At 34.4% G+C, this 26,989-nt stretch overlaps 1 protein-coding gene across 7 annotated transcripts in view; it reads right to left on the reverse strand.

The window, feature by feature from the left end:
- The window catches only part of SLC8A1 (solute carrier family 8 member A1), a 497,520-nt gene extending 472,939 nt beyond the window's left edge, over nucleotides 1-24,581 (reverse strand). For 3 of the 7 annotated variants that reach the window (XM_038006235.2, XM_073022938.1, XM_038006232.2), the window contains exon 1: nucleotides 24,370-24,501. Coding sequence is in view for 4 of the 7 variants with exons in the window: in XM_038006243.2 (XP_037862171.1) it covers nucleotides 24,370-24,476 (107 nt within the window). In the remaining 3 variants the exon portion in view is untranslated. Of the gene's footprint in view, nucleotides 1-24,369 lie in introns of all 7 variants that reach the window. The other 4 variants (XM_038006243.2, XM_038006229.2, XM_038006230.2 and 1 more) reach the window with 4 other exon arrangements.
- Nucleotides 24,582-26,989: the final 2,408 nt, after the last annotated feature.

Genomic DNA, 26,989 nt, shown 5'->3' on the forward strand with positions numbered 1-26,989 from the left:
GTAGTTGTCCATATGGGCATGAGGTGTGCAGTATAGATTGATTTGCTTTATTCTTCTATGTGGAATTTTAAAAGATCTGCACAGCTCAGGGATCTTTCTAGTCATAATTATCAGTTTTTATTTGCCCTTGTAAAATTTTGTTTATAGCTTTTTTTTCTATTAAATTTGTTATTTCCTTGAGGACTTGATTAGTCAGTCACTTGGAAAAAATAAATTAAATATAAACAGAATCATCTTAAGACCAAAAAAGAGGGTGATTTACATTCAGAAGAATTATTTTTCCTAACACATGTGGAGTTAAGAATGAGGATTCTTAAATGCTACAACTCCTAAAGCACTGACTACTACCTAAAATATATTTTTAAAAGAACATACTCTTTTGGAACCTTCATCCACTGTTGGTGGGAATGTGAATTAGTACAAACACTATGGAGAAAAATTTGGAGACTCCTCGGAAAATAAAACTATAGCTACCATACGACCCAGCAATCCCATTCTTAAGTATATACCCAAAAGCAAGAAAATCAGTGTGTCAAAGAGGTATCTGCACTCCCGTGTTTACTGCAGCATTGTTCACAACTGCCAAGATTCGGAGGCAACCTAAGTGTCCATCAACAGATAAATGAATAAAGAAAATGTGGCCCATATACACAATGGAGTACTACTTAGACATAAAAAAGAATGAGATCCTGTCATTTGCAACAACATGGGTGGAACTGGAGGACATTATGTTAAGTGAAATAAGCCAGACATAGAAAGACAAACATCACATGTTCTCGCTCATCTGTGGGAACTAAAATTTGAGACAACTGAACTTATGGAGATAGAGAGTAGAAGGATGATTACTGGAGACTAGCAAAGGTAGTCGCAGGGTGGTGTGGTGGGGGCATTGATTAATTAACGGGTACAAAAAAAAGACACAGTATTTGCTAGCACAACAGAGTGATTACAGTAAAAACTAATTTAATTGTTCATTTAAAAATAACTAAAAGAGTACAATTGGATTATTTGAAACACAAAGGATAAATGCTTGAGATGATGGACACCCCATTTACCCTGATGGGATTATTACCCATTGCATGTCAGTATGAAAATATCTCATGTAGATTGCGCCATTGCACTCCAGATTGGGCAACAGAGTGAGACTCTGTCTCAAAAAACAAAACAAAAAAAGAAATAAAAGAAAATGTCTCATGTATCTCGGTTACATGAAATTACCCATGACATGGGTATACTTATGAGTTACCTATTATGTACCCACAAAATTAAAAATAAGAAAAATTTAAAATCATATGCTCTTTTGATAAATAAAATATTTCCAGCTATCTCTTTCTTTCCCTTTTTCTCTTTATATATAATCTTCTTATTTATTTTATTGATTTAAAATAATGAATGAAGGTTTATTATACAAGTACAAATAATACAATAGGGCATAAAATATTGATAAAGTACTCTATAGTATCACAACCTAGAAATAATTTTTACATGATATGGCAACCTTATATAATACAGAGGTGTGTGTGTGTGTATATATATATATTCACACTATATTCTATATATATAGTCACACTATATATGAAGCTTTTCATTATATTTAACTTAAAATATTAATAGTATTATAACATATGTTTTTCTCTAAAATGTTTTTATTAACATTTTATTTTTTATGTCAAAGTATATAGAACATTCTCATCTTCCTTAAAAATTACATTGTGTTCTATTGTGTGAATGAACCATAGTTTCCTTAATTTTCTATTGATGATCATTGAGATCATTTGCAAATTGCAGATTTTTCCTTATTATAAACAAACTTGTGATCACTATCCAATATGTCTTTGCTCTGAATATGCTTTCAAAGCAGAGACATTAAATATAATTGGGAGGTAGTTATATTGATTTAAGCTTGCCCTATACAAGAAAATAATAGGCAGCATATCAGATGACAGTAAAGACAGGGCAATATACACTATTCTATCTTTAGACTCGTACTTATAATGATGAGATCATAAGACAATAGCCTAATTAGGGAACTAAGAATTATCTCTGTGATTGTCAATCAAGAGAATAATGGTAATGACAGTGATGGTGACTTTTATTGAAAGCTTAGGATATGCCAGTCAGTGAGTTAAATCAACTTACATAGTTCCTATAAAATCTCTATTAGGTAAATGATATTATTATGCTCATTTTGCAAATGGAAAAATTAAAGTGAATTAACTCAACTGAAGTCACATAGTGGAATCCATTTTCAGAGCAAGAATTCAGTTGCATTATGTATAATCTCATAAGAAGCATAACAATGTAAGTAGAAAGACCATTGAATAGAAATCTCTGCTGCCCAGATCCTTATTGAGGTTGACCTCTAATTACTGAAATGACTTTGGCCACTATAGTAACAAATGGCATCATGTGAAACAAAAACAAGTCCAGGCTTTATGTCAGGGCTCCTCCGCCCCTTTACTTCAGCAAACATCCAATTCAAAGTGGTATTTTGCAATTTACACGAGTTTACATGTATTAAAATGCTTTGTAATATATTAAATGGCAACGTGAGAAAATAATAAGAGATTGTGGTACATGCCATTTGGAACTGTGAGTTCCACCAGCTGTGGAATTCCCCAGCCATGTGGAATGGTAAGCCAATTAAATCCCTTTCCTTTATAAATAACCCAGTCCCAGGTATTGCTTTATTGGCAGCATGAGAACAAACTCATACAAGTCTCTTACTCATATCTGAATACATGAAGGCTAAAATATAGGTAAGCAGGTAGGTAAGATAAAAACATATTGGATATCTGAATCATTACTCAACCTTTCTTTAATTTTACATATACTATTAATATCTAATGACAGTTTCTTTAGACCAGATAAAATGTATTATTATTTAAAAATTTTTAAAATTATTTTTTAAAAATTTTGTGGGTATATTTTATATATATACATATATATGGTACATGAGATATTTGTATACAGGCATGAAATGTGAAATAAGCATATTGTGGAGAATGGGGCATCAATCCCCTCAAGCATTTACCCTTTGAGTTACAAATAATCCAATAACATTCTCTAAGTTATTTTAAAATATACAATTAAGTCATTAACCATTAAGGGAATTTTGCAATCCACCAATAATGACTGAAGCAATATTTTTAAAAAAGCAAAATGCATATATTATAAAATTCCACAAGACCACTTAGATATTCACATCAAAATGTTTGATTCACTGTTGATTTCCTTCTCTGTCACCTCCCACAGTTGCAGGGTCGAGTATGGTTAGTGTTTTAACTCAGAATAACATTTTAAATCTGTCCCTTCTTTTCAACCTTAATTAAGAATTCTACACTGATGACAAAAGATGAAGAGTATTCTCCCCTTCTGGGGAGAGACAAAGATAAACTAGATAATTTGAGGTAGGAATAAGGTAAAGGGTATGGCCTAAAATTAAGAAATGTGATGGTTGAAGCTGGTAGAAATGGGAGAAAATTACCTGAACAACTTCCCAAGTCCTTCTCAGGGTCTCCAGGTGAGGAAGGGGCAAAGAGCTTAAAAGTATTAGGCATGGACTTGTGTAGTTTGTTATGTTTTAAATTCTTGGTACTTGTTATCCACTACTAGTAACATTTACATAGACTCTATAAAAATACATCAAATTCAGGGGTCCTAAGAAAAATGTGTCCTAGAATATGAAGCTGTCTGTCTTTCTCCACATGTATGATATATTTATATCTCCATATTTTTATCTCTACCTATCTATCATTTCTCTAATTGTTTGTTGGTTTTCTTTTCATGCTGCTGTTATAGTATTAATAGTAAATATATTGCTTCTTTGAGGTGCAATAATATTTTTGGAGCTGGGAAATAGGGGGCAACATCAAAAGAACTGATAAAAGCAAACTGAGTAATCACCCTAATGTTTTGGCATATTTCCCTAATCTAAATACAGAAAGCAAGTCCTTTAAAGGATGAGAAGTAAAAGCATGAGAGGAACTTTCCATGGACTCTCTTTTTATCAGCCACATTTTATCTGTTGGCTATTTATATTTCTGCTCATTGTAGCATCAAGAAGCTGCAGTTTGGGAAAATGAATCCTTGAAAACGCATTTGGAAATCACTCAAACTTGATTTTACACCTAGAAACCTCAGCAAAATTTTCAGGTAAGAGCAAATTAATACTACTACCAAAATAACAAAAACAACATTTCCAACAACTGATAAAGTATATTTCCCATTTTCATAAAAAAGAGTTTTACCTGTAACTCTTCAGTTATGTCAGGAAGAGAACATTGAGAATAACTTCTTGATTTTGATTTTTGTCTCTAGTCAGAGCTGTGAACTTGTCCTATCTGCATGGACCTTCTCTAAGTTGCTATGGCAATAACTACCATTCCCTTTTGTGTGCTTGCTAAGTTCTCTGCAAGGAGCTTAGAAGCATGTGTTTGTCAGGAGAGCGTGCATAGGAGTGGTGGAAAGGAAAGATACAGAGAAGAAAAACAGGGAGAGGTGGTGGAGGAAGAAAATCTGTGTCTAAAATATTCTCAAAATGATTTTGTTGAAATTAGTTTTCAGGAAAACAATGTATTAAAAATGAAACAAAACCAAAATATTTTGTTGGTTTTAGTTAATCTGAACGTTCCTGGAAGGAATTTTAAACAATTTATGAATACCAAAGATTATTTAAAATATATTTTAAAAGATACACAAAAGTAACATTTAAATAACCTAATTTTCCAATTGAGTCTACAGATCCTGTTTATCCTCTGTGTGTTTTACTTCAACAGAAATAAAATTATGCTTTTAAAGAAATCCTGCCTAAGCATCATCTGCTTACTCTTTTATCCCCTTCATTGCCCACACAGGGTGTTCATTTTTTTTTTTTTTTTTTTTTTTTTTTTTTTTCACTTCCCACTGCTTTTAGAAACTGACTAGAGTTGTAGCAGGGACACATCCAAGGTGAGGAGATACTTGGACAATCCTGCAGCTGCAGCTCTGGGATGCACCAGTCCATCTGTCCCAGGATGGTGCCTCATTGGCCTAGAAGAGGCTTGATAAGACTGTAGCTAAGAGAGTGCGGTAGAGGTATAGGGCATTGCAATTCAGTAAGAAAACATGTGATTTATCATGAGGCAATAAAATACATACATAAGAATCTTTAGATTGTTTCTCCATTATAATATCTACTAGATGTCTGTTACAGCTCAAATGAGAATAAAATGGGTAAATTTTATGATATTCCAGTCTGCTGTTTTATATTGAAAAAAGGAAGACAAATTGAAGCAGAAGAACTGTGAACAGCTCTGCTCATAAACCTTAATTATAGACACTATTCTATTTGTGCCTCCTAAAAACAGGAGGCATCTCCAGTGTTGGTCATACAATTGAAAGAGTTAAAAAGAGAGAGACATAAAGGAAGAGAATGAGCTCATTAACAGACCACTAAGAAACATAAGCAAGTAATTTATTTCTTGATTTTATATTGAGTAGAAATAAATAAATTTTACTGAAAAAAATGTTTGAGTCACTCTACCTTTTAGAGTTCTGATAATTTCATCTTCATTATCTAAGGAAAAAAACCTCTCTAGTTAATTTGGGATCTAATAAAGAGAAACATCTTCTAAAAAATAGGCTTCATATATACTTTTAATAGAAGAGTGGTCTTTCTCTATCTGAAAAGGCCATCCTCACCACTTTTATGATGGAAACCTAAGAAGGAAAAAGGGATAACGAGAATAATCTCTGAAAAAGGTTAGCTGAATGATTAAAATGACTTCGGTTGCAAATAATCTATTTGTACATCCTCTCCTATTTTTGTTATTTCTGAAACATAACAAAATCTTATTTTCTGAAATATGAACACTAGATTTTGGAAGTATAAATGAGAGAAAATTGTTCAAAAAATCTGTTCTTTCCTGAACAAGTATCTTTCAGCATATTATAAAATAAACCTTTGTAAAGAAGATAAGCAATTAAAAAACCATTTTCTCCTGGATTGAACACATCATATAAACAAGTACATTTTCACTTTTTTCCCCAAATTGTTCAATGGCATGACAATGGCAATTATTCAATGGCATTGTTCTTCATTTGCGTATGAATATATAAAATAGAAGCATCTAATAAACTCAAATAACCAATCAATGATTTATTAGGAAGGACTTATTGCTTAGATATTTTAGATATGAATTTGTCCTTCTATTATTCTATTATCCAAGTTTTCAATTAATCATTTGTTAGTTTTCTATTGTTTACTTATTTAGAAATGTAATAGGTTGTTTATGGCAGCAAAACAACAACCCTGTAACAGAACCATTCACAAATACAATATAAAGACACTGTAATGTATTTTTGAAATATAATTGTGGAAAATGAAATGAACTGCAAAATAAACAGAAGACAGTATGTGAAAAAGCAGAGAGCCTTGAAAATCTTATACAAAAGGAATTGTTTACTCTATATGGGTAGCACAGAGGGACTTTGCTTTTATTGACAGCCAAGACAACCATATGCCTAGCATACTTGTTGAAGTCTCTAGATCCTGTTACTTCCTGGTGGAAAAGTCCAGAAACTCTCAAGAAGGTACCTCTATGATGTGGGGGCAGCAGGTAAAAGGTGAAAAAAAAAAGTCAGAGAGAAGAATGGCTGGTGTGAAGTGTGTATTTCTACTAAAATTTATGTAGAGCCCATTCTAAATGAGAGCAATTTTTAAACATGTGGATTTTTTATGATGTTGTAAATTCTGCATGGTTGAGGCCCTTGAGCAGTCAATCAGGTGTGTGTGTATGTGAATGAAAAGGAACCAGTATTGAATGTCCCCTTTATTTCTCCACTGGGCTTTGTTGTCTCTCAGGCAAGATGGACAGATGTTACCATGAAAATAATGAAAAAATCCACTGGACCTATCTTTCAGGGATGGCTACTCATGTCTAAGGTCTAGGGCATGGCTTCACAATGAAAGACCCATTATTTTATAAAGTGTCTGACTGAATTCATTTCCAAGGGTAGTGTCCTTGCATTGTAGAATAGTATTATAAATTTAGTTTAGAATGACTCAGAGACATTGCTTTGACTTCTAGGCAGATATGGTTTGTAATAAGAAACATGTTAACTATGAACTTTAATTTATTTGGAAGGGGTATAACTTGATATTTGTACCTTGTTCCTCAAAGACTAATAAATTTGGAGGTAAATAAATGATGTTGAGAGATGTGTCACAACTCAGGGGAGTTTGCAGTGGGCACTTACCAGAGATAGATGTAGAGGGATTCGCGTTCAAAATTTAGATGGCTGGCGTAATGTAAGCTATGATAAATAGCATGCATTGATTTAATGACCACATCCTTGTTCTGATCAATTTTCCTCTAATCCTGTGATTAAGTTAGGAAACACATTCTGATGACCCTTGATAGAGGTTTTCTCTGACATTATTTGAACTTTTTCAACTTTAATAGTTTTTTCTCCCTATTTTTCCATAGAAATTATGAGATCTGCTCAAGGGTAGAAATGTCTATTGATTACTAAATCTGCCAAAAAACTAGTATAAAGAGGAGTGGGAAAAGGAAAAACCTTCATCGTTTGAGAGTGGCTGGAGTTTGACCCAGTTGCCTTCGAAGAATGGAAGACCTTCCCTTAGGAGAGCACTTCAGTTTTATTTAGAAAAACACCTTTTCAAGTATGAAAAAGCTGTGCCTTAGACCATTGTGCAGAGAAAAAAAAGAAGAAAAAGAATAATTAAAGAAACAAAGACTTCATTCAGCAAAAGGAGGAAATCGCATGCAAGTTTTGGCTGGCAGGCCAAAGGACTGGAAGATTGAAGAACTAGAATGAGGAAGATTTGGTGAAAGATCTACAATGGTAATTTTCAACCTGGCTGCATATTGAAATTAACAAGAAGAACTTCATCACACACCGGGGCCTATCATGGAGGGGGGGAGGGGGAAGGGATGGCATTGGGAGTTATACCTCATGTAAATGATGAGTTGATGGGTGTAGCACACCAACATGGCACAAGTATATATATGTAACAAACCTGCACGTTATTGACATGTACCCTAGAACTTAAAGTATAATAATAATAATTTTAAAAAAAAAACCTCTTGGTTCCACTTCCCAAAGATTTTCATTTGTTTAATATGAGTGATCTTGCATAACAACATTTTTATAAAGCATTTCCAGTGACTCCAATTCTCACCCAGGAGAGAATCACTAGAGAGAAGGTGTCCATGTCTGTCCCAGGATGGATTTTATGGGGAAGATGGATAGTATACAGTAAGATAATGTCAAGAGTGGAAATAGGAGCTTGATAATATTTAAACTTGAATTATTTCTGTTCTAGTTATTTCATCCTTCCTCTGTGCTAATGGCCTTACTTTGGTGAACTGTATCACACGTACCCATCCTAGACTGATGGAATTTGGGGGAATGGGAATGAGGGTCCAGTCCTGGTGAGAAGAGGTGCCCACAAGAGTAGCAATAGCCAAAAATGAAACAAGAATCTGCAGAGGTTGGCTATTAGGAACAAGAGCTAATCAGAAGAATGCAGTGTGCTTGATATGCCTCAGGAATCTTGTTAGGGTTCTCGGCGTCACACTAAATGTGGCATGGGGTCTCAGGATTTATTATTTGGAAATAATTATCTCAAGGGGCTGGAGGAATTGGACTTCACCTCTTGATTGTGTCAAAATTCATGGGATGTGTGCACTTCAAAATTTGTTAGGAGGGTAGATCTCACTTCAAGTGTTCTTGTACCTGCATATACATACACACATACATACACCTCCAAAACAAAAACAAAAGCAAAAGAGCACAAGGAAACTTTAGGAAGTGTTGGATATATCTATCCAAGCAAACACACATAATATCATCACTACCATCATATATCAATTATGCCTCCACAAAGCTGATATTAACAAGTCAATTTGTGTTTAATAAAAATTTTATGTACCTGTTCAATGAGATTAGTAACCACCTTGACTAATCCTTGTTTGAATCCCAACTTGCATCCTTTTAATAGCCATGAGCAGGCTAATTCTTCTCCGTTTTCATTTGTTACATGGGGATAAATTGAGCATTTCAGGTTAGACATGATGTCTGCCTGTAGGGCAAGTATGTTTCTGAAATTAAAATTTTGGCCAGTTTTCTTTTTAGAAATTTGTTTCAAGGAAATAAGCACTTAGGTATGCAGAGATATATGCATAATGAAGTTACTGATGCATTGTTTATTACAGCAACAAATGAGAACTATTAATATCTTAAATGCTCAATAGAAGATATGTTAAACAAATTGTATGTCAACATAATGAAATGCTCTGTATTAATGAATAACTGTACACATTCATATTTACTGACAAAATTTCCATGTCGCTCCCCATGTTGTTGTTAAATGAAAAAAAATTTATGAAATAGTTCAATCTCTTCTGTGTATGAGTGGGTGGGTGTGTATGTATATGCATGTACACAGAAAACTATCTGGAGGATATATACAGAAATTAAAATCTAATGATTTGTCAGTTTTATATCATTTTTCATTTTTTTAAATTTCATAATTTATTTAAGGCAGCAGAACAACTCGGCAACAAACTATTCAGAAATAAATTAAAACACAAGAAATTGGCAGTGTATTTTATGAAATGTGACTGCAGAAGATGTGAGTTTCTCTGGGTCATAAAATTTTGATGAGTTAGTTTTCTTCTTCATTTGTTTTATATTTCTTCTTCATTGTTTTATATTGTCTGTTTTTAAAAACAATGAGCACGACTGCCTATTACTTTTATAATCAAAAGAGACTTTGAAGTATTTCTATTTAGAAACTATATATATACACACACACACACACAGACACACACACATATATATTGGTTATATATATATATAACCAATACCTGGCAAGACATCAGACTTCTCAATGTATATTTTTGTTATTATTATCATACCTAACTAGTGAATACAAGATAATTTACATTCCCGACTATCAACACATAGAAGTAATGATGTTAACACGGTGCACGGATTTTAAGGGTGTGCTAGCAATTTTTATTATAGCTAAATTTTATGACAGCTTGTAGTCATAAAATTTAAACAAATGGGTATCATTTGAGTAGTATGAATACGTATATGTATTTTCTTTTGTCTAGAAAAACAATATAAAATTTTGATTTTTAATGTATTGAAAATGGCATAGTTAAGGTTCCAAATCATCTTTATATTTTCCAAAAAATAATAAATTTTCACAAGGAGTCATAATAATAAAGTTCTCTGGTGGCACTGTAAAGGGTTGGTGTCATGGTTCCAGTGCACTCAGTCATGAGATAATTCACATTTACAAGCCCTGCACACAGTGTCAGTAGCCCCTGTGTTGCCTTTCTATGTTTGAGCTTCACGTGTACTCACTGAAGAAACCAACCTACTGAAAGAAAACAGTCTTCTTGTGCTCATTCGACAGTTGCCACAAACTCTGGAAAATGCATGAGAGGGGTGGTTATGAGGAATAGTAGCTTCTTAACTGTGTGAGGGCTAAGGCTGAAGATGGATGAATCTCAGAGAAAGAGGCTGGCTGCACCTTTATCTAGAAAGGACTTTTTTTCAGATGACTGGGCTTGAAGTAGAGGCTCTGCAATTATAGTCCACTTTTCTCAAAACTGCATCTCTAGGCAGGAGACCCAATGGCGATTCATCTTGCATTCATCAAAACAGTAAGAAACCAGAAAAACATGCACCATGGAATCTGTGCTGAGCCCACATGCTGTTTGGGGGTTCAGAGAACAGGTAGATTTCTGGACTCTCTATGGGAACATTTCTTCTGAGGTAGTTGACGCACTGATTTTTCATTTTAGGGGTTCTTCCTTTGGAATAACCAATTGAAAGCTAGCTAAGGTAATTCAGATAATATAAATGAAGGGTCTTTAAATTTGACTGCAATTATCATCTGATAAACTTTTCATAAATACATATTTGAAAATGGCTGATTTTTATGGCCTAGTGAAGGCTTCCTGAATTAGAGTCTCCTGGGGTGGGGCTCAGAGGTAGTTATTTTTAATAAGATATTACACTGATTCTGATATAAACTCAGGTTTCAAAATCATTTCTTTATCTCTTAGATAAGTAAATTAAAAATTGGTAGAAGAATAGCAAGATGGAAAGGAATGGGGGAACTGAGAAGAGAGGGTGCAAATAGAAAAGGAAAAAATATTGCAAAAAGTCAAAACGAGAAAAAGAATGAGAGACATAAACTTTAGACAGAAGGAAATATTAAGCTCTGCAACAAGCAGCTGCCAACTGTGATTTGTGCTGGTCTCGAAGAAAGGAACCAGGAGAACAATGTTTCTTAATCCACAGGGGCTGCAATTACTCTTGTATTCACCATTTATATACCAAAAGTAAATTAATTATAATAAGACATAGTCACTGAATAAATGTCTCCTGCTTGGAAAATCAGTGCTTCCGCTTTGCCCCTTCCTTTATGCTCTGGCAGGAGAGCTGAATATTACTGTGGTACAATGTTCTATTCTACTGACGTTATCTTTTAATTATAACACCATCAAACCCAACTTTCAAAGCACTTAATGAAGTATTTCCTAAAAATGTTTGCCTTCAATAGGAACATGTACAATAGAAAAGCAGAAATGTTTCAAATCCATGATTCAAAACATGTTAATGCTGCTGGACTCCCAAGGGTGACAGCAAAAGTTATCATTTAGACTTCTATTAAACACAATCTAATTACAGTACAAAAATGCTAGGGAATAGGGAGAAAAGTTTTGGGGGGCGGTTATAAGATGTGTAAGATATGGAAAGGTTAAATGTTGAAATGAGATAAAAAATATATGCTAATATATTTTTCTAAATAGGATTATGCAACTTGCATATAAGAAATAAAATGTACCTATTTTAACTTTCAAATGTTCCTTTCTGTTGTTGAAAGTTTTATTTCCTTTTCATCAAAACTCTTCCTTGAGGTCTAGGGCTACCATTGCAAACACTTCTGTTTGTTTTCTTCTTAAAAGCAAGACCCCTTCTACCCTGTGTGTCCAATGGTGTCTAGGATAAGACAATAGTTAGACTATCCTCATCTATAAAATGGGAAAATAATTGTATCTACCACGAGTGATACATATAAGGCATTTGAAACAATATGTGGCTCATTGTAAATGTTGTACAAGTGTTTCATACAACTATTATTAAGGATAAGATTCTCCTAAAGCTTTGGAAGCTCCATAAACAATTTTTCCATTGTGGTTTTGATTTGCATTTCTCTGATGGCCAGTGATGATGAGCATTTTTTCATGTGTCTGCTGGCTGTATGAATGTCTTCTTTTGAGAAATGTCTGTTCATATACTTTGCCCACTTTTTGATGGGGTTGTTTGTTTTTTTCTCATAAATTTGTTTGAGTTCTTTGTAGGTTCTGGATATTAGCCCTTTGTCAGATGAGTAGATTGCAAAAATTTTCTCCCATTCTGTAGGTTGCCTGTTCACTCTGATGGTAGTTTCTTTTGCTGTGCAGAAGCTCTTTAGTTTAATGAGATCCCATTTGTCAATTTTGGCTTTTGCTGCCGTTGCTTTTGGTGTTTTAGACATGAAGTCTTTGCCCATGCCTATGTCCTGAATGGTACTACCTAGGTTTTTCTCTAGGGTTTTTATGGTATTAGGTCTAACATTTAAGTCTCTAATCCATCTTGAATTAATTTTCGTATAAGGAGTAAGGAAACGATCCAGTTTCAGCTTTCTACTTATGGCTAGCCAATTTTCCCAGCACCATTTATTAAATAGGGAATCCTTTCCCTATTTCTTGTTTCTCTCAGGTTTGTCAAAGATCAGATGGCTGTAGATGTGTGGTACCATCTCACACCAGTTAGAATGGTGATCATTAAAAAGTCAGGAAACAACAGGTGCTGGAGAGGATGTGGAGAAATAGGAACACTTTTACACTGTTGGTGGGATTGTAAACTAGTTCGACCATTACGGAAAACAGTATGGCGATTCCTCAAGGATCTAGAACTAGATGTACCATATGACCCAGCCATCCCATTACTGGGTATATACCCAAAGGATTATAAATCATGCTGCTATAAAGATACATGCATACGTATGTTTATTGTGGCACTATTCACAATAGCAAAGACTTGGAATCAACCCAAATGTCCATCAGTGACAGATTGGATTAAGAAAATGTGGCACATATACACCATGGAATACTATGCAGCCATAAAAAGGATGAGTTTGTGTCCTTTGTAGGGACATGGATGCAGCTGGAAACCATCGTTCTTAGCAAACCAAACACCGCATGTTCTCACTCATAGGTGGGAACTGAACAATGAGATCACTTGGACTTGGGAAGGGGAACATCACACACCGGGGCCTATTATGGGGAGGGAGGAGGAGGGAGGGATTGCATTGGGAGTTATACCTGATGTAAATGACGAGTTGATGGGTGCTGATGAGTTGATGGGTGCAGCACAGCAACATGGCACAAGTATACATATGTAACAAACCTGCACGTTATGCACATGTACCCTAGAACTTAAAGTATAATAATAAAAAATAAATTAAAAAGAAAAACAATTTTTCCATTCATTTTCCCATATTTCTTTCTATAACGTTGGTTGCCTTGTAGCAACATATTTTAAGTGTCATAACATCATATACAGTGAAAATTAACCAGTTGTCTGTTAGGGCTAGTTCCAGAGATCAACAGTCTCTTGTTTTTAACATCCCCTGTTTATTTATGCCAAAAAAAATTCAAGTAGAAATCCTCTTATATTCTTCAGTATAGAAGATTAAAGATAACAACAGCAAACAAAGAGAGGAGAAAATGGCTTGAGAGGGAAAGAAAGAAAATGTGTCTGTGCTGAAAGAAGGGATGCCCTCTTCTAAGGTGGAGACATCAAGGGGTTTCAGAGACAGAGGAGGGACCTTTTCCTTCACATCAGCAAAATTAACCACGTCAACAATGCCAAGACAGTGACAGTTGTTGCAACCAAACCATTTGCCTCTTTCAGAGGTTGCGGAGTTTCTTTGGATTCACCTCTTCATCCCCTGTGTTTTTGTCTTCTTTACTCTCCTGCACAGACTCCCCCCAATACTACCCCCTTCGATAATCTTATCTTACTATCTATAGTACCTATTGACTTCTTTCTTCTTTAGTTGTTGGTATATCAAATAACACATTGTTTGTGTTAAAGTTTGGTCAGAATATCCACAATTGTGTGTCCCAAATACAGAATAATTGTTTCTGGATAACACACATTTATTTCCAAATAATGTTTGCCTAGTTTCTTTCTTTTTCTTTTTCTTTAAAAAATTAACATCTTACTGTGATATTTTACCTTCTTTTGCCATGCCTTCCCCCTCCCATATGACTGCTAAAATTTATGTTAATTTTATTTTTATCATTTTAAATGTCATTTGTCTTCTCAAAAGAACATCCTCTTTGCTTAATGGCATCAATTAGGAAAAAGAAATGTAAGTAATACATATGCATCACAGAGACAGATACAGAGTGAAAGGAGTGAACATATAAATTTAAAGGAGTGACTGCAACTGAACTGAAAGCTCCCTACATTTCCATAAAAGAACAAGTGATTTCTTCATCAAGAATCAAGACCATACTAAATGTATTACTTTTATTTCAGCATCTGTATTTCTAAAGTCACCATAATTGTAAGACAGAAAAACTTCCAGATATTTATGAAACAAATAAAATGAACAAATTATCTTCAAAGTATCCATGAAAGAGTGCTTGAATGTGAAAAAGAATTTCCCAAAGCACTAGGTCCATCTTTACCATGGCATTAATGCTAGGATCCATTTACAACATATTGTGTAGGGGCAGATTCTTGAGTCCCCATTTTGCCTGGCGTGTCCTATCACCTGACAATCAGTAAGTTCACCATTCATACCCTAGATCTATTTTCACATAATTTCCTTCCCACATATGCAGTATTTAACACTTCCAAATAATCAGAATCCTTTTCTTTTTTTCTTTTTGTTTGAAGTCAATCAGTATTAACAGCCCTTTTCTTCTGTTAGTCGAAATAACAGAAAATGTAAATGAGGTGACAAAAAATATACATGGCTCCTATTGGAGATAATAATAAACAGAAAATCTGGAGCTAACATTCAATTTTGCTTATGCAAAAATCCAAGTTCGCACACTGTCCACACAGCCTATTAAAAGGGGATTATGCAGATAATCATCATTTCCTGGTCTACACAAATTCAATCTTGATATTTAGACTGTGCTATTTGTGACATTTTATAAATCCACATTTTCTGATTATATATTTAATGTGGGTTTATGTACAAAATTGTTATTGAATCCTTTGTCTTGTGTATTGTCTAAGGTTTATTATATAAAAAACTATTTGATTAATATTTAAAACCACTTATTCATTTATTATCCATTTAAGCAACACATATTTGAAAGTCCAGGTGGTACGTGTTCCTTAGACAGTGGGTAGCTAGGAAACAAAAGAGGGAGAATCCTTCCGCTAATCAATCTTACAATCCAGTGGGAAAGAGAGTCAACAAGCTAGTGAACAAATAAATAAGAGCAGTAAAAATATTTCTCTCACTTGATATGTTCTATCAAACTTCCCTTTTATCAGGTAGTGAGAATTACATGGTTTATTATGTTATTTATTTTATGTGTAATTTTATTTCACATTTATATTTAAATTTTATATGATTCAACATTATGTAATATCATAATTATATTAATTAAAAGCCTTCAACAGGAAGAATGACATAAAACCAGAAAGGGTTGGATATCAAAAGATCTGAGTTTTAACTTTCACAGCTTCAGTTTTACCTGTGAGATCTCTGTGTTCAACCTCTGGTTTCTCATCGCAATATGAAATTAAATAACACCTGCCCTTTCTATTTTATTGTTTTCAGAAACAAATAAGATCAAGTATATGAAGGTTGACATATGTAATTACTATGATCTGAATGTTTGTGTACCCCCAAACCTAATTCCCAATGTAAGGGTATTTTGAGGTGAGGTTCCTCAGAGGTGATTACATCTTGAAGTGGAGTCCTCATGAATGTGCTTAGCGCCCTTTTTACCGAGACCTCAGAGAACCCTTTCCCCTTTCACCATGTGAGGACACAGCAAGAAGGCATGGTCTATGAATCAGAAAGCAGGGCCTTACCAGACTTTAACCTGCCAGTGCCATGACTTTGAACTTCTCAGCCTGGAGAAATGTGGGAAATAAATTTCTGTTTTTTTCAGAAGCCACCTAGTTTATAGCATTTTCTTATCGAAGCCCAAATAGACCAAGACAGTAATCTAGAAATATAAGACATTAAGGAATCTTTGCTCAATTAAAGACATAAATTGAACTAGATTTATTTTCTCTCTTAAAGCTATGATGGATACATTCCTAGATATATAAGAGCAGATATATTTTATGCGTCGTGTTAAAGTTTCACTAAATCATTTTAAAATAAAATATTAAATTATAGAATTGGAAAAAAGCTTAAAGATTATCTAATCTATCACCCAGCACTTAAAATCTTAGCCATAATTACCACATAATATAAACCAAGGTTTTAATAACTCCAGTGATGGAAAACTTAGAACTTACTGGAAATAATTTATTGTGACCATTCAAAACTATGTTAATACTTCTTTCCTAATTTGGAGCTGGATGTCTCTTATTAGCTTCTGCTAAATGGACCTAACTTAAAACACCAGAACTGTATGTCCAGGTTGCACAGTATAGAAGGGTCATGGGCCATGGTTCTGACTGTAAACATCATAGATGTGTATGTTTATTGTGACAATTCTTCTGGCCAATAAAAGTAAAATAAATTAAGAAATAAATAGCTTTTTCAATTTTTTGTACAAGTATGACTTGATCTAACAGCAGCGCAGTTTTATTATTTGTTGTCATCCAGATAAAAGCCCATTTCTCCTCCCTATGATTATTTTTCAGATATTTTATTCTGACTAAGATGGTTCCCAGAGCCTGCAGATTCTCTCTTTGAAAGAAAATCACGTTTTCTATCTCTGAATCATGTAACCCACATTGTTCAATATAAAATTAAATGTAGGCTGGGTGCGGTGGCTCACGCCTGTAAACCCAGCACTTTGGGAGGCTGAGGCAAGCAGATCACCTGAGGTCAGGAATTTGAAACCAGCCTGGCCAACATCGTGAAACCTTGTCTCTACTAAAAATACAACAATTAGCTAGGCATGATGGCCCATGCCTATATTCCCAGCTACTCGGGAGGCCGAGGCAGGAGGATCACTTGAACATGGGAGGTGGAGGTTGCAGTGAGCTAAGATTGTGCCATTGCACTCCAGCCTGGGTGAGAGAGTAAGATATGTCTCAAAAAAATAATAATGATAAACCAATTAAAAAAAAATAAATGTAACAATTGTTAAAAGCATTTAACTACTTATACAACATTCAATTTTTTTCTCCATCTTTTTTTAGTGTGGAACTGTGGCATTGTAACATGCCATGATATTTTGAAGAAGCAATTATCAATAAACCACCTTAAAATGTAACAGTTTCTTATACAATTTCAGGTATTGTTCAGTTGATACAAAAAGGCACTTCTTATAACACTCCATGTTATTCCCTACAATTCCATATGAACCTCCATTGTCTGTTAAAAAATCCAAAATTTCACCTTCTAAAAAATATTCTTATCGAATGTGTATATATCAGCAACATTTGGTATAATTCAGTTCAATCAAATTTTTGAGTAAATGATTAACTATTAAAATGCAATCTTTGTATATGTCTGATTCTAAATAGATGGTGAATGTGTGGCAGAATAATCGAATTTTATCTAAAACTTAAAGCATAAATGGAAGAGAGATGGAGCCAGAATAATTAAAAGGTATGGTCATTAACAAATATTTTATCGCTCTCTGCCCATCTATCTTTAACCAACCCAACTCTGTTCTTCTATTTCTAAATCAATTTCTATATTTTTTTTTCTTAGAACTGGACTGTACTTCTAAAACTATATATATATATAGTTTATATATATATTTTATATATATATATAAAATTATATATATTTTATATATATATATATATATTTGCTAAATAAGAAAAAATAATGCAATTTTTACTGCAAATTTTAAGATAGTTCCAAAACACATGCCTTAAAAGTGCAAGTTTGCTTTCTAGCCAGGACAATTTCCCAGCACAAATCACCAATCCTTTTTCTTTATCTCTTAAGTCAATTTTGGGTTTATTCAAGAGCCATATTTGGATACACTGACTTAAAAAAATGAATTTTGTTAATTTACTCAACAAATACTAACAGTCTACTCTTTCTAGGCAGAAGTGGTTTCTATACTTGGAAATCAGTAGGCAATGAAGCAGAAGAAGAAAATATCAGACAGTAACATACTGGCAATAGGAAAAATGAAACAAGAAAATGTGGCAGTGAAGAAAGTTATGGTATTTTATTAGATAGGCAGTCAAGGAAGTTCTCTTTGAGAGATAACATTTCAGATGCTTACCGGGAAGGCCTGGCAAAACAAGAGACAGAGTATTTGGGGACACCGGAGTAGCTAATGCAAATGAACTGAGAGAAGGTGTCAGTATCTCTAGGACCTTCTAGGTGAGGATGGAGGAGACTGGATTTTATTTTTAAGTGTGACATGAAGTCATTGGAGAGTTTTAAGGAGAAAAATTACATGATCTTATCTTCATTTAAAAAATATCGCTCTGGTCACAATGTGATTTTAGATTATAGATAAAAGCAGAAATCAATTAGGAGGTTATGCCAACCCTATGAATGATGGAGGAGTGAGAGTGGAAGTAAGGAGATAAGTTAGAAGGAGATTATGGGTGTCTGGAGTAGAATGGCAGTTGTCAAGACAGAATTTAGCAGGTTTAGGGAAAGAGCACCGGGGTATGGTGAGGTGAGGGAAGGAGTAAAATGTTTTAAGGATAAATCCTAGAAATTTTTGACTTGGGCAGATAAGTCAATGCTTGGCTTGGGCAAACTTTGCATTTGAGGGGGGTGACAAAGATTGGGAGAGGGGCACATTTTGGCATGTTAAATTCAAACTGTCTCTCAGTAACACAAGCACACATGTTTAGTTGATAGTTGATTATAAAAATAAAAAACTGGAGTTGAGGGCTATTCAGTGAGTAAGGTTAGAGGCATAACTTTGCCAAGGAAGTAACCAAAGAGTCATAGGATATATTTTAATGTTAATACGTATTTTGCCTTCCATCTTGCTCTGTGGTTCTTATTTTTTTTCCCTCTTCACTTCTCCTATTTGCTGTATTGTTGGAAAGTTGAGTTTTGACACATTTATTTTAAAATGTATTCTTAAATAAGACACATATATGGTAAAACAAATGTTTTTATGTAAGTAAAAAGGTGCACAGAGTGAAAAGTAAGCCCTTCTCCTTACTCTGTCCTTAATCACACACTTCCTCTCAGGAAAAACAATTCGGTTTCTAGTTTTTACATATAGAAAACTGCATGTGTAGAAGTGTCTGAAATATTTATTATTTATTTCACTGAATAGATTCAAAAGTTTTCTGCATAAGGTGGATTTTGTGGTGTGCCATAATTTATTTATCTAGTCTATTGAAGGACATTTGGGTTATTCATATCCTTTTGTTATTCTCCCCTATTTCTACATTATCGGGTTTTTTGCTTCTTTATTTTTTCTTTACCTCTAGCTACAACCCCATCTTTTGGTTCAATTTTATACCATACTCTTTGGAAGTACTGACCATTATTACTAAAATTTTCTTTCTCCTTTTCTCTCTCTTGCTATGTCTAATGTGTTTTGGTTCATTTCTGTAATGATTTTATTGTTACCTTCAATGTTTTTCTGATCCCTGTCCCTTCAGTTGGCTTTTGCTTGATATGTTCTTTTTCTCTTGTTTGCTTTACATCAACTCTGTACACATTCATTTTGATATGAGCATTTTTCATGTGCATTTTTCATTTGTGAATGGAAGCCATCCTATTCTGGTCTGCTCTTTGTACATGTAATGGATAGAGACACTGAATAGCTTCTAATAGGGATTGTTTTCTCAGAACATTTTCCAAATGGGTAGACTGGGTTCCCTGCCCTGAAGGCACACCCCTCTCAGTCTCCTCCAGAGGAAGCATAGGCTCTTCACTTCTCCTATTTGCTGTACTGTTGGAAAGCTGAGTTTTGACACATTTATTTTAAAATATATTCTTAAATAAGACACGTATATGGTAAACATGTGTTGTGCATGTCTTATCTGGATTTCTCAGGGTGACTTGGTATTTATGTCTGTTCAGTTGAATTTAGCTAGCTAATGCAAGGTAATTTCTGCTTTTTCTTTCCATTTTATCTCATTTACAAATTATTTATCATGGTAGCAATCATGGTTGGGGGCATAAATGAATCATGGTTGGGGACATAAATAAGACATATTTGACATCACTCTTTTCTCCCCTACTCCTCTGAAGCACTGTGGTGTAAAACCAAATTTCCAAGTCACTCTTATTCTGGCCAGCCCACATCCCCAGCCTTCAGCATTCCAAGAAATGAATCACTGGGTGGTTCCTCGGGATGCTACCAATGCTTTCAGAGAAATAAGCACCTTGTTTGAGATCTGGAGACATAATATAGGCTTTTAGCTTTTTCCAATTTTGTTCATTAAAGGAATTTATAAATTATTTCTGTTTATTATGATAATTTTGATTATTTTCATGAAACTAACAGAGCAAAAACTGCTGTTCTCTTCAGACTTTTGTTCGTTTTCAGTAATCTACAATTCTTCAGTAATTCAGATATTCTTTCTCAGAAAATGAGCTCATTTCCTACCAAGCAGGAGAAGCTGATTTCAATTTCCTGACCTCCTACTTATACAAGTATCCCCACCTACCCCTTCTTCTACAGAATCTGTGCTAACATTTTGCATACATCACTTCATTTAATCATTACCTCTGTGGAGTAGGGATTATTATTACTATTGTATAAATAACAAAATTGAGGCTGAAATAAATTAAGTATTCTGAAGTTACACAGACAGTTACTGATGGAGTCCAGTAAATTGAGCCCAGATTTGACTCTAAATACTATGCACTATGCACCATTTAATCATATGAATTAAATTATTAGGTTTAACTGATATTTTATCATACAATTGACTATTATACAGACCAAACATTGGAAGCCATTTATACAACAGGGTACACTAAGAATTTGGACTCTCATAGATACTATATTTAAATGCTTGTTTGCTTTCATGGAGAATGATTTGATAACTTAATAACAAAGTTGTAAAACTGCTTAGTTGTGTGTTGCATGAAATTATAGTAGGTGTTTAGGAAATGCTCATTTTTCTTTTGTTAACATCATGCCAAACATCACTGACCAAGCAAAAGTTATCAGATAATTGACTCAGGATATCAATTAACACCATTTAATTGTACTAACAGTGTAGCCGCCTACCCAGTTCCCCAAGAGGGGAAATTTAAAATTTTCTTGATATTTAAAAACCTTTGGTTTACTTTCTTATATCTATACAACACAATCCAAAATCACCAAATTGTTTCCTGAGGCTAGGGAGCATGCCTGAACTTTGAAAGTCAGTGGAGTATACTGGTCATAATAAGGATTTTGATATTAGATGCATGTGGCGTTGAATTCCACATTTGGCATTTATTTGTTATTTGACTAAGAAAAGATACTTTATTTCTATGAGCTCATTTTAAATTATCTTTGTAAAGAGAAAATTTAAGAAAAATATCATAAGATTGATGTGAGAATTAAATTGTATAAAGGGAGAGAAAGTACATATGCATAAAATAGGATTTCAACTAGTTTCTATTTCTTTTCTACATACTTACATTGCATCTTTTGCCACCCAAACCAGTAAGTGTTTCTTTTTAATTTCTAACACCCAATAAGCTGACAAAATACTTGAGATTTTACAGTCATGAAATAATACAGAAGAGAATCCTAAAAGGCTGGGGAAACATCATATAAGAAACATTTTACTGTATGAGATGTGTCCCAAACACTATGCAATGTGCAAAAAGATTCTCAAACCCTTGATAAAAGTGCAATGGTGAAAAGACCTTCATAGGTATACATTCAAATACTAATACATTTTAGACACTCACACACACCCACACACTAACTTTGCCAACAATTCAACTGAATTGCCCAATAAGAGATTTCTGAAAGAAGATAAAAAGATAGCATTAGAAATACTTTTTCTAGAAAAAATAAAATTGCTTGAAGCTTTTCAAAGGGCAAATCAAGGAGCCCTTATCAAGGAAAGCTATTTCACTGCTTGAAGAATTTGTTATGAGCTCAGTAAAGGAGAAAAGAAAAGAAGTGTTAATACATATGGGCTTGAAAGAAAACCTGGGCAATAAGGGACATTTCAATATTTAATTTAATATTTAAGTGAAAGCTATGTCATATTCATAACCCTGATATGATGGAAATCAACAATTTCTCAACTAGCAAAGAATTCTGCATTTTTTTTTTTTGTTTGTTTTGCCTTTTTATGTAACTGAGATCAGACATGCACTGGGCACAAAGCGACATTCAGTTTGCAGGCATCCCAGTTCTCTTAACACAAATCCCTCATGGACAGTGGAGGAACCACTTCCACTGGATTATTCAGGCAGCTCATACCAATTCTCTACTTGCAAGCCCCTGATCCACAGTATAGCAGAAGAAAGTTGCATTAAATGCAAAGAAAATTAGCACACTGAAAACGTTCCTCATTAAGCAAAAGTGCATTTCAATAGCTCAATGACTCATATTAAACATCCCCCAAAATCATGAATACATCTCTTGCTGGCATCCTCCATCTCTAGGTCCCATGACATTTGCTACTAGACCCTCTCTTGCTTGTGTGCATATCTCATCTCAAGCCTGGATGCACGACTGATATGTTCAGCTACACTGGCCTCTGCTAATGCATTTGGAGCACTTCTGTCCCAGTGTTTCCTTCTAACAGACCTACATACTCTCTCAGCCATCCTGGATGCCCAGAACGTTCTCTGAGTACCTTTGTGTTAGTCAACTTGCATTGCTATAAAGATACCTGGCTGGGTGCAGTGGCTCATGCCTGTAATCCCAGTACTTTGGGAGGCCGAGGTGGGGAGATCACCTGAGATTGGGAGTTCAAGACCAGCCTGACGAAAATGGAGAAACCCCATCTCTACTAAAAATACAAAATTAGCTGGGTGTGGTGGCACATGCCTGTAATCCCAGCTACTCAGGAGGCTGAGGCAGGAGAATCACTTGAACCCAGGAGGCATAGGTTGCAGTGAGCTGAGATCCTGCCACTGCACTCTAGCCTGGGCAACAAGAACAAAACTCCATCTCAAAAAACAACAAAAAAAAAGATACCTGAGACTGAAATCTAGGTGGAAGTTGCCAAACCTCCTTCACTCTTGAATTCTGTGCACCTGCAGGCTTAACACCTGGCGGAAGCCATCAAGGCTAACAGCTTCTGCCCTCTGAGGCAGCAGAGGCCTGAGCAGTGCCTGGTGTGCTTTGAGCCAGGTTGAAGTTGGAGTGGCTGGGATGTGGGGAGCAGCTTCCTGAAGTGGTGCAGGGCAATACACCCTAGGAATGGCCACCAAAATCATTCTTTACTCCTAGGTCTCTGGGACTGTGATGGGAGGTACTGCTTGGAAGATCTCTGAAATGGCTTCAAGGCCTTTTACCATTGTCTTGACTATTTGCACTTGGTTCCCTTTTAATCATGTGAATCTCTCTAGCAAGTGATTACTCCACAGGCTGCTTGAATTCCTCTCCCGAAAACACTTTTTCTTTTTCTACAATATAACTAGGCTGCACATTTTCCAGACTTTTCACTTTGCTTCCCTTTTGATTGTAAGTTCCAACTTTAAGTCATTTGTTTGCTCCCATATCTGACATAGGCTGTTAGAAGCAGGCATGTCACATCTTGAATGCTTTTCTGTATAGAAATTTCTTGCACCAGATATTCTAAATCATCACTCCTAGGTTCTAACTTCCCACAGATCCCTATGGCGTGGACACAATACAACAAAGTTCTTTCCCAGGACATAACATGGGTGACTTTTGCTCCAGTTCCCAATAAATTCCTCATTTCCTTCTGAGACCTCATCAGCCTCGCCTTCACTATCTATATTTCTATAAGAATTTTGGTCACAACTATTTAACAAGTCTCCAAGAAGTTTCAAACATTCCCTCATCTTCCTGTCTTCTTCTGAGCCCTACAAATTCTTCCAAATTCTGCTTGTTACCCAGTTCCAAAGCTGCTTTTTCATTTTCAGGTACCTTTATAGTGACACACCACTCCTTGATACGAATTTTCTGTGTTCGTCCGTTTGCACTGCTATAAAAGTATCTGAGACTGAGTAATTCATAAATAAAAGATATGTATTTGACTTACAGTTTTGAAGGTTGTACAAGCAGCATGGTGCTAGAATCTGCTTCTGGAGAGGCCTCCAGAAACTTACAGTCACAGCAGAAGGCAAAGGGAGAGCTGGTGTATTGCATGGTGAGAGCAACCAAGAGAAAGAAGAGGAGGTGCCAGGCTCTTTTAAACAATCAGCTCTCTCATGAAATAACAGGGTGAGAACTCACTTATCACCAAGGGTGTAGCACTAAACTATTCAGGAGGGATCTTCCCCCATGACCCAAACTCTCCCACCAGGTCCCTCCTCCAACCCTGGGGATTACATTTCAACGTAAGATTTACAGTGAACAAACATCCAAACCATATCAACCTTATGTATTAATAGGGGAAATAATTAACATTTCTTCTGTTATCTGGCCAGTAACGGAATTTAGAGTAAGTGAGAAGACTTGTGGGCTTAAGCAATCCTCCTGCCTTAGCCTCTCAAAGTGCTGGAATTACAGATGTGAGTCACAGTTCCTGGCCTACTCATAAACTTCCATTTTTATGTTTAATCTCTGTTACTTTTGGGGTTACTTTTGTGGTAATGTTAGATACCTAAAATTCTTAGCTCATTAATCTTCAACCTTTTAGCTTTCTACTATAATCTGTACTGTAATGTCTCTAAATTTTCTTCTCTGTACAGCTTTAGATGTATATCATAAGTTTTGAGATATATTTTATTATTTAGTTTTAAGTTATTTTAAATCTTTATTATGAGTTCTTCTTTGGTCACTCAGTTATTTGAAATGCTTTTGTGAATTTTCAAATGTATAGTTTTCTTTTTTACATTTTCCCTATTGATATCTAGGCTAACTTCTCTGTAAAGAACATGGTACAGATGAGACAAGGAAACATGAGAACGTGTTTATGTGGCACTAGTGTTTCTTGTGGTATAATCCAGAATGTAACCAATGCTTGCTCATTTACTTGTATGTGTGAAAAAATATATATTTTTGAACCATTTGGTATAAGGTTTTATATATATCTACTAGATTATATTTATTAACTATATAGTTTAAATCTTTTATATTCTTTCTGTTTTTCCATTTGTCTTGTCTATTATAAACAAAGAAAAGCAATACAATCTCCAGTCATACTGTCACGTTTCAAATTTTCTATTGCAATTTAATGTTTTATTGCTTAGTATTTTCAAATATTTTTATTAGGTTAGTGCAAACGTAATTGCGATTTTTGCAATTAAAAGTAACGACAAAACAATTACTTTTGCCTCAACTTAATGATATTTTATAAAACACATAGATTTTAGGGAAAATCCAGTTTAACAATTTAATCTTTTTATTGAAGAGTATGCTACAATAATTTATTAGATTAATGATACTAGCTTTTTTCCATCATCTTATTTTTCTCCTTTATTTTTCCTACTATTTGACTTCTTTCTCTTTCTTTACCTATCTTCTTTTGATTGACTGTATTTTTTCCATTTAACTCAAATAATCCCCTCTACTACTTTGAAAATGTAACACTTTATTTTTATTTTTTCATTGTTTAGGCTAGAAATTTTACATGCACATTTAATAAAGTTTAATATCCAAAGTAGGGATTGCTAGCAATCAGGAATTTGATGAATTTATCTGCCGCCTATTAATTATTAAATGTTTTCAGCATAGCTCTAACCTGTCATTTGTCTTTCAAGGTTTGTTGTTCCATTCTTTTAACAAAACAGAATTGTTTTCTCTTCTATTGATTTCAAATGGATAAGATTCAGCATGTTTTGAGAATTAGTCCTAAGCACATTCCCCTTGGTCAAGGATATGATTGAAAGTTTAAGTGCATAAGTTGATACATTTTAAAAAAAACAAGCCTAGATGACAGGCATTACTAAACCTAGGGCAAAACAAAAAGGTACTAGTACTGAAACTGCTTCCAAATAAACATTTAAGTAGGTTTTAGAATTTTTCACCTTAAAGATAGATATTTTTTCTATAAAATGAAAATTACATGTACTTAATAAATAAATATATGCTCAAAACTAAAACCTCTTCATAAAGGAGAGGAATAAAACCAGAAAGGATTAGTAAGGTAAAGAAGTAAAGAAGGGATGCTTCAAAGCTAAACAATTCAGAAGAAAAAAGACTATAATAGTTGTTTGTCACAAATCTGTTAAACTAGACAGCAAATTTGATTGCCATTTATATCTGTTAGAAAAATAAACAATTTATTTTCTCTTATAATTTTCTGAGATCAATTACTAGGCTTTCAAATCCTCAGTCGTACTGGGAGGCACATTGCATATAACTCTTCAGTCTTATTTTTCCAGCACAAATTATCTCTCTAATAAAGAAAATCAATGTTCTTCCAACTTACCTTGGATCAGTTGACTTTGCATGCCTGGGATGTCCTTTTCGCTCTCCATTAAAATTATTTCTATCTCCAGGAGCTTGCCCAAGTGCCACTAATTTTATACTAATATTTCTCTACTTTGAATTATTTTAACATCTTCGGTTTGAATGACAAGAGAGCACTTAACAATAGACTATCTTCTAAAGATTGCTACTCCTTTATTCACAGCAAAGAGTGCTTTTAACAGAGATTATGGATGTCAAAATTTACCTCTGTAGCCTTGGGGAGATGTTCCAAAATACTTGGCCTC

Source organism: Chlorocebus sabaeus, chromosome 14, assembly GCF_047675955.1.
Source record: "Chlorocebus sabaeus isolate Y175 chromosome 14, mChlSab1.0.hap1, whole genome shotgun sequence".
Classification (NCBI taxonomy): Eukaryota; Metazoa; Chordata; class Mammalia; order Primates; family Cercopithecidae; genus Chlorocebus; species Chlorocebus sabaeus.